This window comes from Myotis daubentonii, chromosome 9 (assembly GCF_963259705.1).
Source record: "Myotis daubentonii chromosome 9, mMyoDau2.1, whole genome shotgun sequence".
In the NCBI taxonomy this organism is placed as follows: domain Eukaryota; kingdom Metazoa; phylum Chordata; class Mammalia; order Chiroptera; family Vespertilionidae; genus Myotis; species Myotis daubentonii.
In genome coordinates this window covers 17,909,172-17,924,632 of record NC_081848.1, presented here as the reverse complement: position 1 = coordinate 17,924,632, position 15,461 = coordinate 17,909,172, and the positions used below count along the sequence as shown (strand labels likewise).

The window sequence follows — 15,461 nt, the reverse complement described above, 5'->3', positions numbered from 1 at the left end:
TAATGGGGCTTTAGGGTCCCCATAGGATTTTGGAAGTCAAGGTTATTTAAACTCAAAAGATGAGTGATATTACCTGGCCTCTGCATTATACTTATCAAACTTTAACTTAGCTCTACTATTTAGCATATATGCTGTAGAAAATTGTTTTAAGATACTCCACTGGGTTTAAAATAGGATTATTTTTATAGTTGCATCTTTCCCTCGCTTTTAGATATTTTTTTCTTCTTCTGGAAAATAAAGGAGAAAGTAATTGCCCATAAGCAAGTCTGAGTGCAATTTCAGATGCTCTCCAAATTATTGCATTTACAGGTATTCATGCCACGGAACTGAGAATAGATACAAGGAAACAAACTATTACATGTTAAGTCTTAAGCCTCACTACTTTTTAAAATGAACACTATTGAAGTAGAATAACATATAATAAAATTCATTAATTTTATGTGTACAGCTTTAAAAGAGTATATTCAGCAGTCACCACCATCATAATCATGATATAGAATATTTTAATCACTCATTTTCCTTTTTTTAAATTGATTTCAGACATGAAGGGAGAGGGAGAGATAGAAACATCAATGATGAGAGAGAATCATTGCTCAGCTGCCTCCTGCACACCCGCTACTGGGGATGGAGCCCACAACCTGGGCATATGACTGGAATCGAACCTGGGACTCTTTAGTCCACAGGCTGACGCTCTATCCCCTGAGCCAAACTGGCTAGGGCTCACTCATGTCCCTTTATAGTCAATCCCTTCCTTCACCTCTGGCCCCTGGCAACTAGTGATCTGCTTTCTATTATTATAGTTTTGCCTTTTCTAATTTTTCATGTAAATGCAATAATCTGATATATTGTCTTTTATTTCAGGCTTCTTTTATTTACCATAATGCTTTTGAGATTTATTAATATGGTTGCATGTATCAATCATTTCTTGCTTTTCATTATTGAGTAGTTTTTCACTACTTGGATGTACCACAGTTTGTTTATCCATTTACCAACTGATAGATATTTGGGTTGTTTCCAGGCTTTATCTATCATAAATAATGCTATCATGAATGTGTATGACAACAACTTATGTGAGCATGTTTTCATTTCTCTTAGATAAATATTTAGGAGTGAGGTCATTGGGTTACAGGGTTGATAAATATTTTCATTAAGTGTGTGGCTTATTTTATTCTTTTAACATATTTCTTAAGAGCAAGTGTTTTAAGTGTTGATGAAGTTTAATTTGTTAATATTTCCTTTTATGTCTCATGGCTTTGTTTGTTGTATCTAAAAATCTTTGCTTAATCCAAGGGTCACAAATTCTTTAAAAAATATTTTTTCTAGAAGTTTTATATTTTTTATTTTTCTATTCAGAGGTATGTGGGCCATTTTTAGTTAATTTTTTTGTGAACAGTGTAAAGGAAGGTTGAGGTTCTTTTTATGTGTATGAATATTTGATTATTCTAGCACTATTTTTTTTTGCAAAGACTAGCCTACTATTTACTGCCTGCTAGGCTTTAAGCTGTAGTTCCTAACATTTACTTTTTGTTTCAAATATGTAGTAACTCTTTTCTTTGCCCTTTTCTTTTAGGGATTTAGGAACACTGAACTCAAGGGAAAATTTGTGAGTTGGGGAAAAGGCTGTAGGAATTCTGAGATTTTTTTTTATCCATTGACACCTGCTTAGTCTATTACCTTATCAGAATCAGGTTCAAGTGACAACCTCCCATCTTCTGGGTCAGAAAATGTACGAAGAGCTTTGCTAAGCATTTAGCTTTAAGAGTTTAAAGGTAAAACCTAACCATAAGAATTTAGAAACTCAACAAATACCTGGTGTGTAACAAAGAGGGCAGGAACTTCCCACATATAGGTTTAGGTTTAGGTGACCCATACTAGTATACCTCAAACACAGGAAGAAATGCTCTACATTTTTTTATATTAAAAAAGTGTGCAAAAATCTTGAATTCAAATTCTCGAAGGAATGGTTCAATGCATTGGTCTATGCTTCGGGGGGTTGGAGGGAACACTACTTTCCTACTCCTGTTAGTTTCTTAATTGCTGGGGGCTCACCTCTAGTGTAATGATTCTGCATCTCTCTAGGCTCTCCTTGCTTTGAGAGGTGGAATAGTTTATTTGGCGAATTTCGGAGTAGAAACTGGGCCCATGAGCTCCATCCTTGTTTCGTTCTCCTTGGGCTCCACACAGCCTAGAGGGACCTCACATTCTTAGGGAGGCCTAGTGCTTCCAAGTTCTTCCTACGACTTGTGGGTAAGTATGCCTCATTCTAGAATTAGATGTTAAGAATTTGTTTGACCACAGACCCATTCTCCAATATAAGCTTCATAACTAATAAAGGTGGTATTTTGCTCTCCCAAATGTACGGTATTTCTCAGTGGGTTCAGAATGTGGATAGGGACAAGGGATGAAGTTTAGTAGGCCTCTTCAGCTCCAAAGGTCCAGACAAAACAGAATACTAAAGATTTGTTTAATAAATGTCTCCAGTATTTAGTTATTGTAAGACACATGGTTTATTTCTCCAAGTCCACAAAGTATAAAATGGGCTTAAAGCACAGAGAAAATTTTGTTTATACATAATAACTTTCTGTAAAAAGAATCACAAAATGGCTGTTGCATCTTTATCCAATAGATATTTAGAACTAGGACTGGCAACTTGATGTTAAAGAATAGTTTTATTTTACTTTGAAGCAAAATTCAGATTAAAAGGGCTCTTGAGATTTATTTTAGGTCTATGATTTTTTTTTTAATAACTGTAGATTTCTTTCAGCACATGAGCAATACTGAAAATAAGCAAGTTTAAATTCTTCTGATAAAATATCTCCACTCCTCCTGAATGTACTTTTTCCTCGCTGGCATTAAAATCAGATGATGAGTTTAGTGGTTCTTTACATCGAAACCAAGTATTGGGTTTCAGCACTCGGGTAATGTTCTTTGCCTTAGGATCATATTCAAATTGCTTTGATCTACGGAAGAAATATAAGAATCCTAGAGAGAGAGAATCATGATTAGTTATCTTGCAAAACTAGACAATGGTTCCATACTTCTTAATTTTATGAATGCAAAATAAAATAATTGAACATCATGCAGAGAAAACAGACTTGTGTAATTATATAGATACATTTTACTTTCTTAGTATCACATGAGAAATATTATTATTTTTATTTCCCTGAGGAAGAAGTTAAGGTGTGAAACATGCATTTCAAGGGAGTTACTACCTTTCTAGCCAGACTTTTGGTTTATGCCGAGGTTTGCAAAGTATGTGTCTAAAGAGTGTGAGGGGGAGAAGAAGGCCCCTGTGGGTATGGACTTCGGTCCCATTTCCTCATTTTCGTAGAGTTGTTTTACTTGATCTATTTTAGGTGTTGTGATTCTGTGTTGGATGTCGCTGGAATAAAGATTGTGTCACTCGAAAACATTTTTGGACTCCTGTTTACTCCATGGTCTGGGTCATTGTCTTGGAAACACTAGCAGCTGGACTGGTACATTAAATTGCCTGAGGTTCTTTAAAGACTGTAAATTCCTGGGTATCTGCCACAGTACCACGGCCTCAAAACTCTGGAGAATTTGTAGTTTCACACACCTGAGCTGTGAATATTAAACTATGTACAGTATAGTCCGAGAATCACTGTTCAGTTTATGTGCTTAGTTATTTTTTATTCTTAAAACTCTTCAGGGAGTGTCTGCTAGGGGGTATCTATCTTGGCTCAACGATAAATAAAACTAATTTTGGTACTATTCACATAGATTTGAAATGGTACAGCAGAGAATATAATTCAGGATTTACTGATTCAGTTTGTGATGGTGCCCACAGGGTTAAAGTTTATTACCACATGTGCTCGAGAGTAGTAAAATTATGTTAAAATTGAAATGTTGAAGTCTTTTCTGTCTTCTTTTACAGTCAATAAAGCCTTCCAATTGTCCTAAGAGATTAGGCCCTGATGCTTACCTTTATGTTGGAAAGCAGCATCCACCCGGAGACCAATTCCTGGGAAGGATTTTACCACCCTCCGTGGGTACCCTCGGTCCATGGTTTGGGTCACTTCATCATACCTGGATACATGGATATGAAAAGTTTTTTTGGATTCTTTGTTTTGAGGAGCTTAATTCATCTACTGCCCAACTTGAAATCAAGCAGGGATGTGGAGAAAAAGAGGCCTCGTAGAGGAAAGCTAATTGGATCAATATTCAAAACTATGGCAAAGGCCCTGGCTGTGGTTGCTAAGTGGTTACAGCGTCAGTTGAGGGTTCGATTCCTGGTTAAGTGCATGTACCTGGGCTGCAGGTTTGATTTCTGGCCCCAGTTGGGGCATGTGTGGGTGGCAACCAATTGATGTGTCTCTCTCACATTGATGTTTCTCACTCTTTCTCCCTCCCTCCCTTTCTCCCTTCCACTCTCTCTAAAACTCAATGGAAAAAAATATCCTTGGGTGAGGACTAACAACAACAAAATAAGGCAAATAATATGTTTGGTTGAATTGTTTACGGTGTCTTGGAAACAAAAATTGATGAGGGGGAAAAAGCCACACCACTTGTCAGACTGATGCTATTCCCAGGAAATGTTAAAGTTAAGGGTTCAGCTTGGGGCTCTCATAGATTTGATTAAATATTTTTGTGCCACCAGCAAGTTGGTTGACATCACCAGCTTTATTATTTTATATTATCTTTATTTTTTTAAGTGGGAGAAAGATCTTTAGACTCACATTTTTTTTTTGGATAAATGTTATCCACCTGAAATTGCCTTCAACATAATTCACGTTAAGAAGAGTATAGGTTAGTTTTATTTTTGCCTGTGCTAAAGTGATGCTATGTGAAATTTTTTTTCTACAGAATAAACTTACCTCCAGCACCAAATGCCCACAAAGAAGTAGGTTTTTCTTGTGCTGTGGTCACAGAAAGCTGCATCAATTTTCTTTACATATCTTGGAAAGCCAAGTGTATAGATGGATTTGGGATAATCTGGTAAAACAGCATATCCTCTAATCATCCAGAAACTGTCATCTAGAAAGAGAGAAAGTGATTCTCTTATGATCTATTTTCTAGAATGAGAAATAGATGTCTTAAGATGTTTGAAAAAAATTAAGTTTTAATGCTTAGAGATTTAGTGATCTTACGTCTCCATTTAATCTTACCACTTTCTTTAGCTACTTGTATCATTAATATTACACAAATAACATATACCTATAGTTAAGAGTGTGCCTACCCATGTCAATTGGTTTCACTGTATTGGTTGCTTTTCTAATTCTGAAAAAACAATCAAGTGTTTTTGGACATTCTCCTAAATTTCAGCACTCAAAGGTTCTCATTAACAAGTAATCTGAACAAGTTCTTAGAAAAAGTAAGGTTGTTGATTAAATATAAAATACCAGCTAAATATATCAAACAAACAATGACTATTTTTTGATATAAGTATATCCAAAATATTGTAATACATACTTATACTAAAATTATTTGTTTTTATCTGAAATTTAAAGCATCCTGTGATTTATTTGCCAAATTTGGCAATCTTAGTAAAAAGGGAATATAGGAAAGACAAAGATTACTTTTATTTGGCAGAAAAAAAAGACTGTTTATACCATTTTTTAAAATCTCCTGTGCAACTAGGTAGTGTTTATGTTCCTAGCCATGGAGAATCCCTGGATAGTTATTCTTTTTTTTTTTTTAAAAAAAATATATTTTATTGATTTTTTACAGAGAGGAAGGGAGAGGGATAGAGAGTTAGAAACATCGATGAGAGAGAAACATCAATCAGCTGCCTCCTGCACATCTCCCACTGGGGAAGTGCCCGCAACCAAGGTAAATGCCCCTGACCAGAATTGAACCTGGCATCCTTGAGTCCGCAGGCCAACGCTCTATCCACTGAGCCAAACCCGTTAGGGCTGTATAGTTATTCTTTATGACGGAAACCTAAGTACAGGCATTCATAGGGGAAAGGGAATGATGATGGGAAAAGTTACCTTTAAAAACCAGAATCTTATCTTTAGGGTTCTCATATGCAGCTTGAATATCAGCTGGCAGAGATGGCCAAATTGATGAGATTAATTCAAATTCAACATCGGTGATATCACAATAGATCCTCCATAGGTACCTGTGTTAAACAAAAAACACTTTCTATACAGCCTATGTATGTCTGTGTCCATGAGAATATTTTAAACTGAGGCTTGGCTTTTATCTAATTGGTTGGTATTTTCCTCAAATAATTGAGAGCTTCAGTACAATTTCCCTAAGTGAAGTTAGGTGGCTGTGAGTTCAATTCTACTCTTTGGACTACCAAGGTCAGGGCATGCCTTCGTGCCCATTCTCTTGGGTACGTAGAGTAGCAAACTATCCATGGAATCCTAATAAATAGTACTCAATGTTTTGGGGAGTTTAATTCATCTACTACTCAAATTGGAGTGCTCACTGGCCTCATTTTTGCCAAAACTGAAATATTCAACATTCTAAGCCAACACCAAGCACTCTGAGAACTTTTTGGTGCCGGTGTTTGCTAGAACAAAGGAACATTATTGTGGGCATTGCAAAGTATTTCCACAGATTTTCCCTTCTGGAAAGTTCTGATTCTCTGAATGAGACTTTAAAAGTCCTTATATTCTATTCCCCTTCCCATGCTGGCAACCCTCCCCTGCCAAGTGGTCTCTCGCCTCTGCTTCAGGAGCATGTCATTACAGCACTATATAGTCATGGGTGGAAAGAGTCTGATTTCAAATATTCTTTCCTTTTGTCCCATGTCTTGATAGATGGTGTATGTCCTTATACTTTCTTCTCAAAATAGGCCTGGTGTACATAACTGGCACATCATGCTGCAATTTATGCCCAATAAATTATACACAGAGATTTCCTACTACAGTTAACACTTTGTTGTTGTAACATTAAGAAATGGCCTGCTGATATGAGTTTAACATTGGGCTCTCCAGGTAGAAAAAATATTTAATTTTTATCACTTTCTGATTTGCAGGATGTAAATACTCTAACCATAGCCAGTTTCAAGCTACCAAAGGGATGTGAACTGGTTTACAAAATTCCTGAAAATTTAACAATTGGATCCTGAAATGCTATAAGTCATCTCCAACAAGCCGCGAGATTGGTGTGTTATTTTAGCTAAAACATCATTGAAGGCTGACTTTCAGTAGAAATTTAAAAATTTGCTTAAAGACCTTAAAAATCAATTTATCAAACAAGTAAGATATATATGCACATAGAAAAACATTCAAACAGTATGGGATATTATAAAATGAAAAGTAAAAGGCACACATTCTTGCTATGCTCACGACTCCTTCTTTATCCCCAAATTTCTTGAATAGAAAAATCTTCGTAGAAAGTTAAGGTATTTAAGGGAATGGGTTTACCTGCCTTTAAAGAACATTACTTCTCTGCGGAAAGTGGTGATAGCATCAAAAGTCAAATCAGGGTCGCAGGCACGGGGTACAGTGGGTCTCTTTGGCTTAGCAGGTGCTGTAGGTAGACCCCCTTTGATGAGAAAAGAAATACCAGAATTAAGAGGGCATGTGGAAATACCTACAGGAGGATCTTACCCAACTGAATATTTTCTTCATGATAGTATTTCAAGAAGTGATTTTCTCAACTTCCTTCTAGAAACCTTCCTATTTAGTTCACATTATACTCAGATTTATGGTGTTGCTCACCGTAGATGGATTGGATTCCATTGATGTCGTCTTGAGAAAGTGGGTATTTGCTAGGATCCAGGGAGACATAATTTGGGAACATCAAAGCTGTTTGATCATTGGAGTGAGAGAGCCCCAGTGAGTGGCCAAATTCATGAGCAGCCACAAGAAATAAGTTGAATCCTTAACAAAAACAGGGAAAACAGGAGTACATGAGTCACTCAACAGGAGAATGGTTACACCTGAGACTAGGAAGTAACTAAAGGTTTGCCCTATAGCGGTTAATTCTTGTAACATATGCATCATCATGTATATGGGAAATATTTCAATATTAATCAGTGGTATTAGTCATATCATGGAGAAATGCAACCCAAAGTAAGCAAATGGCAGAAATCAAGTGTCTGAGGAATGGATAGTATTAAAAAAGGTTGAAGTTGCCAGCTTTGGTTGTTGCTAGGCTATGCTATATGTGCTGTTTCTTCTACTCATATTCTTCAGAGGTTCTCCATTGGCTGTAGGGTGAAGTCCAAATACCTTCAAAGATAGCCTTTCACTAGTAAGGTCTAGTCCCTGCATTTTCTCCAGGCTCATATTTTATTTTCATATTCCATGAGCTAGCCATGTTCAATCATTTGCAGTTCTCATCTATGCTACGTTCTTTCTAATCTCAATGTCTTAATATCTCATTTCTTCTGCCCAGAATATTACCTCTCTTACCCCCTTGTTATCTAGCTATCCTACTTATTTCTCTAGAACTATCTCCTTCATGAGACTTCCCTTATCCCCTCAGCTCCTACCCAGGTTGAGTTAAATGTACCTCTCTGAGCTTCCATAGACTCAGCGCCTAATTCTGGCAGAGCGCATTAAGGGTCAGCAATTGTCTATTTCTTTCACCAAGCTGTGAATCTTTCAGTCAAGTGACTATGTCTTAACCATCTTTTATTCCTGGTGACTGCAAAACTTATCAATAGTGAGTGCTTAACAATGGTTGCTGGCTATGCAGGTATTTATAGAATCGTTACCTACACCTCTTATATAAGACCATATTACTCTGTACTTCTCCAGACCGGAAATCTTACTATGCATGGTGGAATTGCCTTTTTACTTCTCTGTCACTAGTCCTTAGGGTTATAAATATTAGAGTCTGCCCCTGGACTTAGAACTAAGCCTATGGATCCTAGGGAAAAGGCTGAGCCTTTCGTGATGGAGCCTTGTCCAATGATATTTGCACAAAATGAACATGAAATGGCAAAAGGATTATTACATGGCATTTCATGCTTTTCTGCTCTTGATGTTGTTGCTGCCCCTTGTCTGGCTGGTGATATCACAGGGTTTGCTTCTGGACAAGGAATGGGACAAACAACTGAAAAAAATAATTAAAACACAGGTCATCTAAATGAGGTCCAAACCTTTATCCTGGCTTTCATGACCCTCTATAAACTGAATCCTATTCACCATGTTAGCCTTCTCTTCCACTGCAATTCTAACACTTCAGTTGGTTGGATTATTCTGTCCAGAGCACTCTTTACTACACTTTGCCTTCAGAGTTCCTGCTTGGCCTTCAGGTCTCTGACTGGATGTCACTTCCTCCCCTGACTTCTTTATCTGTATTTGGGTGAATTTCTTTGATGTGCTTCTATTATATTCCCACTAGAGGCCCGGTATACAAAAATTTGTGCACTCTGGGGGGGTCCCTCAGCTTGGCCTGTGCCCTCTCACAGTCTCCCCGGGTCACGGATCAGAGGCCCGGATCCCGCGGGCAGCATCTGGCGCTGCCTGCCCTGCCTCCCCCGTCCCAATCTGGGGTCCAGACCCCACGGGCGGCATCTGGCGCTGCCTGCCCCACCTCCCTGGGTCACAGATCAGAGGCCCAGATCCTGTGGGCAGCGTCTTGCACTGCCCGTCCCACCTGCAGTATGCAAATTTAACGGCTATCTTTGTTGGGTCAATTTGCATACTCTTCTGATTGGCCGATGGGTGTAGCAAAGGTATGGTCAATTAGCATTTTTGTCTTTTATTAGTGCAGATAGTTTCCTTTATCCAAATGTTGATCATACTGATTTGAATTGCCATTTGATAGTGTGTGCTCCCTAGATTGTAAACCCTGGAGGTCAGGGTCTGTGTCTTATCCACTATTGCGTACTCCATTTCTATCACAGAGCCTGGGCCAGAGAGGATGTTGAATGACTTCCTTTATCAAATATTTGTAGAGCATCTATCATGTGCTGAAAATGTTACAGGATGTATGATACGGTAGGAAAAGGATAACATCTCAGTCTTCTTGGAGATGCGACTAGATAAAATTTGCATTATACATTGGTACCTTTGTGAATATTTTTTTCCCTGTGCCTGGAAATAAATCATCATTACCATCAATACTAATAATCATCAATGTCAAACACCTTTTGAATGTTCACAATGGGCAAGTGCTTTGCAGGGTGTTGGATTGCAGGTACTTGTGTCATCTTCCTGCAAGAATGGCATTATCAGCCTTATTTTACAGATAAATAAACAGAGCACAAGAAAATTAACCAAGATGCCCAGGATCCCTCCGGTAGTGAGTCAACAGGAAGCCCTAAAAGAGACCAAGGGCTGCCAAACCACAGACCATCGCTCTTTCCACATCACAACACTGTGCACCAGTAGCATCTAAAGAGCCTGTTCAGGTGTTCAGTGCACGTCTCTGTGTAGCACATACACGTTCACATACAGGCCTGGCTTTAGGAGATTCTTGGGAAAATCTCTCTATGAGCTATAGGTTTGCCCCTCTGCTATTATCATGTAATAACTTGTTCTTCCTACAAGAAGCAGTGGGATTAGCAGATGACTATTGTCTATTGCTCTTAGGCAAATTATACTAAGACTTTAGCACCTTTCCCACAGACAGACCCTGCATGTTTCAATCAAGCAGGTAATCATATAGCATATATTATTGCCAATTTTTTTTATTTAAAAATCCCAATGTAATTGGAGATTACATTTGCATGAGGGTTTTGTTGTTGTTTTTATTAGAGAATGGGAAGATATTTTCCCTTTTATGTCAGTGAGCTACAAGACATACAATTGGATTCATTGGGGCTTACAATTTATACCTTGAAGAATATAATAATGTAGTTAAGAAGCAACCCATTTGTTTGGGTACTGTTGCTTGATTCTGCACCCGGAACTTGGTGGAGGGCTCTATTTATTCCCTGACTTGCTCAAGCAAGTTTTGCCAACGTGGGGCCCAAAACTCTTTGGACATTTTAATAATCCACCCCATCCACCCCTCTTGGCAGAAGGTTTATAGCACTGTGGGTCATAGTAATAACCACTAAATATTGGACTTAATAGGGATGAAAGGATGGTGAAATCTTTGACTAAGCTCTGCCTCTAGATATGAAAGTAAATCCTGGGAGTCATGCTGATTTGGGCAAATACTAGGATATTACCTATTGAACACACTCACACTGCCTTTAGGGCAAATCTAAAGAAATATTGGGGCAGTGTCTCAGCAGAAGATACATAACCACCATGACCCATTCAACCCTACTTCCGTCACCCACTTGTCTGTGATGCTAACCTTTGTGGCAATGGAAGCAACCGACTCTAGACTTTCCCTGGCGCCTGAAGTCCAGCCATGCACTGACTTTTTTACCCCGCTTGGTCACTAGCACTTGGTAGAATAACTGCATTACAGTTGGTGGCCATAAACCATACTGAGTCACTGGCTTTCAGTTTTGCAGAAAGTATAAAACCGACATACAGACTATCTGGAGTTACTTGGTCAGAACTGAACTGTGGCATGTATACCACCCATCAGCAGAGCCACAGCCTCTGCTTTCCTGGGATCCTAGACACCAGATACCAGCTCCAAGGTAACTGCTGTTAGTGACTTAAAAAAAAAGAAAGAGTGGGGAAAGTCTCCTGAGCTCCTTTGTTTGATGCACATGCTTTTCGTGTAGTAAAGTTTTGTTTTTTTATTTAAAAAGTAATAAAATATCCCTTATTTTAGTGGCAGGGAGGCCCTTTAAGAGAAATAAAATCAAACGCTTGTTCTGAAGGAATGGATCAAATGTAAAGATTAGCGTCTAATTCGTTAGCAGATGGGTAAGAGTTTGAAGAGGAAGTTCATGCTTGTAAACAGACCTTCTACGAGCCACGAGTTCACACACACCATCCTTCAATCACTGACTAAAAATTACCACGTCTGTAGAGGCTTTTTAAAATCCTCACCCACAGATGACTTCCACAGCATGTTCTGCCTTGTATGCTGGTATATATGCCTAGAACTTATATACCGCCAGATCATGAACCTCCGAATGCCTGGAATTTTTCTGGTACAATCCTGTGGTTCCCACAACACCTTGCATAATTCCAGGCACAGAGCGAACCCTCAGGCATTGTGGGTGTATAAATGAATATGAGTAAGTGGAGAATGTTATGATTATAATAAGATTAGCAACTTTATGAGGTGTTGTGTGGCTGAGGCTCTGACTGTACAAGCACAATTGTCTGAATAGATATTGAATGCTTTCATCAGTGATCTGAAAATATGGAAACTTGTGAGAAAATCAGACCGTTAAAAAGCTACTACTTGCAAAACTATCTTCAGGAATTCTCTAGAATAATAAAATTTTGTTCATAAATAAAATTAGGCTTACCTTCTCCATCCTTGGTCCAATTTTCAGCCTCATCAAAGTGAGTGTCTCCACCCAGACCTACACCAGGAGGAAAGGCATGGGCGAGGAGTCCCAAGGGCCCATCAAAATAACGAGGACACTGACCATGGACTGAGAAAAAATTCGAAGGGGGGAAAGGTCAGTCTCTTCAAAGCCTTGAGATGAAAGAGCCATGTTTTCCTCGCGATATTAAAGCTTACCTCGGTTCCGAAAGGCAATCATTATATCCGCAACCCCCTTGGAAATCTTGGTGAAGGTGAGTGGAGTGACTTTGCTCCACACCTCTAAACCTTTTTGGATAGCCTCATCCACGTCAGCTCGTGCCATATCTGGAGTGTAGTTCACGATTCTTAAAAATTAACATAAAGATGTCAGTTGGTGGTTATACATGCATGTATGCATGCATACTACAAAAGAAAATGATTTCTATCTTATGAATCAGATGCTGCAGTGACTTTGGGTATGCTGCTATACTTACACGTGTATTATACTTTACTATTTAAACAAAGTACTCTTTCAGTTCTCTCTCATCTGCCTTATTAATCAGGTAGTGTTATAACACTTTAACATACAAGGTTCAAAGAGGTTAAATGACTTCCCTAAGGTCACACTCTAAATGGGAAAGCGTTCGTCCCATGGACGCGTTTGCTGTGTGTATGACTGTGTTATAAATGTTCTAAAAAGCATCGAGATGTTCCCAGTTGGCTTGTGGAAATCAGTCTCATGCATGTGTTGTACGTTAAGAGTGTCAGTTGAGAGTCATGAATACTTAGTTACTCAGCACAAGATTTTCCTTTTGTTTATTATTACCTATTTTGCGAACCCTGTTTTTATCTCAATCCCTACGACTCAAGAAGATGAAGGAAGAACTATCAGAAAGATTCTTGAGGGCCAGCCAGGAGGGGTCTAGAGCGATGGTCAAGGCCACTGACTATATCTCAGCTCATAGGAGCACTTCATCCTCTTCCTGCCAGTAAGCCAGCCCCTGTCTTTAAGGTGCATGGAGGCAAACTCCATACTTCACTCTGCGGTCCAGTTGAGACTTGACAACTTCACACTCATCTCTAAGGTCTCTCCATTTTCTCCTGAGCACACGTCATCCGTACCTCCAAATATCTAAATCAAATGGCAGTGCATCTGATCCTGAACTTATACGGAGGTGGCAGAGGCTAGAGAATTTTAGGGCACACCTACCAGAGCCAGTGTGCTGGTAAGAGCTAGGTAACCTTGACGATGGGAAATAACCTTTGGTCTCATTTTCCCTGTACTTAAGGTGGTAAAAACAGTGGTGCTTACACCACAGTTTGTTGGGAGGATAAATCAATGAAATCTAGAATGCGCTGTGCACATAGGAAGTGTGCAGTAAAATAAACTATTATTATTTTTGTTCTTTGGAGATGATATTCCTGTTCCTTGGGACTGGAGGGAAATAAGTTGACAGAAGCATTACCTGTATGTGAGGTTGTATTTTGTCCACCCAGGGAGAGTGAAGCCATACTGACCCACATCAGGAACCCCACACCTGGGTGTCTTCATGATCTCCAGCGTGTTTGAGTCCAGCTTTCCAGTCACTGTCAGCCCAAAAAATGCTTGCATTTCCCGAAGTTTGCCATCCATGAGACTCCTGTTCATGCTTTGAATAAGATGGCTCCCTTCTATTTCAAGAGAGTAGAACTGGTTGAGATATGCCTGACCGAAAAGACAAAAAAAGGCAGACTACAGGAAAGCAAATTTCCATCTCGGGATAAAACAAAATTGTCTGAAATCCTTTTGGGCAGTGGGGGAGGAGGAGGAAAATAAGCAATGAGGACAAGGAAGGAGCAAGGGAAACAAGAAGGAAACAAAGAGGAAAGAAAATAGTCACCCTGTTTTCCAATTTCCAAGAACTGTAGAGCCATGTGTCATCAGAATTGGCCAGACCACTCAACCCATAAAACTCCAAGCCCCCACAGAAGAAAATCAAGCTTCTTCTATGTGTTACATGATTACATATCTTACACATTTTTACTGTGACATTCATTTTAGTGTTTCCTTGAAACACATTCTAGATAGATGATTATTCATCTTGCAAATTTAATTGATTTAACCAAATATGGCAAACCAGCTGGACTGATTTTTAGAGGGAATCTCCAAAACAGTGTATTTTTCATACATAGAAGGATAAGGGGATTCAAATTGTATTTGGCGCCTCCTAGCTGGTCTTAAAATACTTTTATATGGAACTCCATTTTCTGCAGGGCTGTCCCCTTTCTCTGCTCACCAGCTCTTCACTTGTTATCATTGCTCAAAGGTGTAGCAACCCTGCGTCTCCCCAACCCCACACCCTCACTCTCCACCCCGACACATAGATCCTTGATGTCCGTGGAACTAGGGAAATAAAAAGCAGCTCCTTCTCACAAGAGAGTTCAGGATTCTTTTGTAGGTATTTCCTGTCTTTTTAAGTCCCGGGACAATCAATAAAACAAATTTTTTATTGATAGTCATTAATAACATTTATTGAGCCAGTACCTGAGCCAGGTGCATGTTTTCTTCATCTTCCATCTTTTGTTCTGTAGGAAATGCAGAAGAAAATGCTGTAAAGAGCACAAATAGAAGCAGAAGGCTCTTCATTCCTCTGTCTCTTCAGTTGAAGCCTGGTTCTGTTTGCACAGAATTTAGAAAATAATAGTGAGACGTGGCATGGATTGGCTTGTATCATCGTTTAATTAATAACAGAAAAAGGACATTTGCCATGAAGTGTGTCATGACAGGCTTTTTTTTTTTCCCTTAGGTTGAAGTGATTTTGCAATCAAGATCTGCAGTTGTTTAGTAAACAAAGCCATTGTTCATTACTGAATTAAATATAATATGAAGCCAGCTCCAAGTTACTTTTGTCCTTGCCAACTTGGAGGTTTTCCTGTTCATAAATTCTTGAGAGTTTATAAAATAACTAGTGGCCTGGTGCATGAAATTCGTGCACATTAAAAGGGTATTAATTAGAGGAAATATTTTAATATTGCTATTTGCCCTTTCTCTATAAAAGAAGTGTCAGAGATGAAAGAAAATTAGTAAAATGTATATGAAAATCTCCCTCCTGTCAGAGTCTGGGGCACACCGCGGGACCCAGAGTCAAGTCCCCGCCCACCCACGCATGCCTTGAAATTGTGCGAGACCCAAACCCAGCCAGCCCCACCCCTGTCAAGTC

At 39.0% G+C, this 15,461-nt stretch overlaps 1 protein-coding gene across 1 annotated transcript; it reads right to left on the bottom strand.

Moving 5' to 3' along the window:
* Positions 1–2,608: 2,608 nt before the first annotated feature.
* MMP27 (matrix metallopeptidase 27) lies at positions 2,609–14,887 on the bottom strand. Its single transcript, XM_059710964.1, has 10 exons — positions 14,786–14,887; positions 13,728–13,966; positions 12,478–12,626; positions 12,260–12,388; positions 7,638–7,799; positions 7,341–7,461; positions 5,952–6,082; positions 4,836–4,995; positions 3,944–4,047; positions 2,609–2,982 (listed from the first exon to the last, which is right to left on the bottom strand). Exons 1-10 carry the CDS (start codon positions 14,885–14,887, stop codon positions 2,741–2,743), a joined length of 1,539 nt encoding a protein of 512 aa, XP_059566947.1. The 3' UTR covers positions 2,609–2,740.
* Positions 14,888–15,461: the final 574 nt, after the last annotated feature.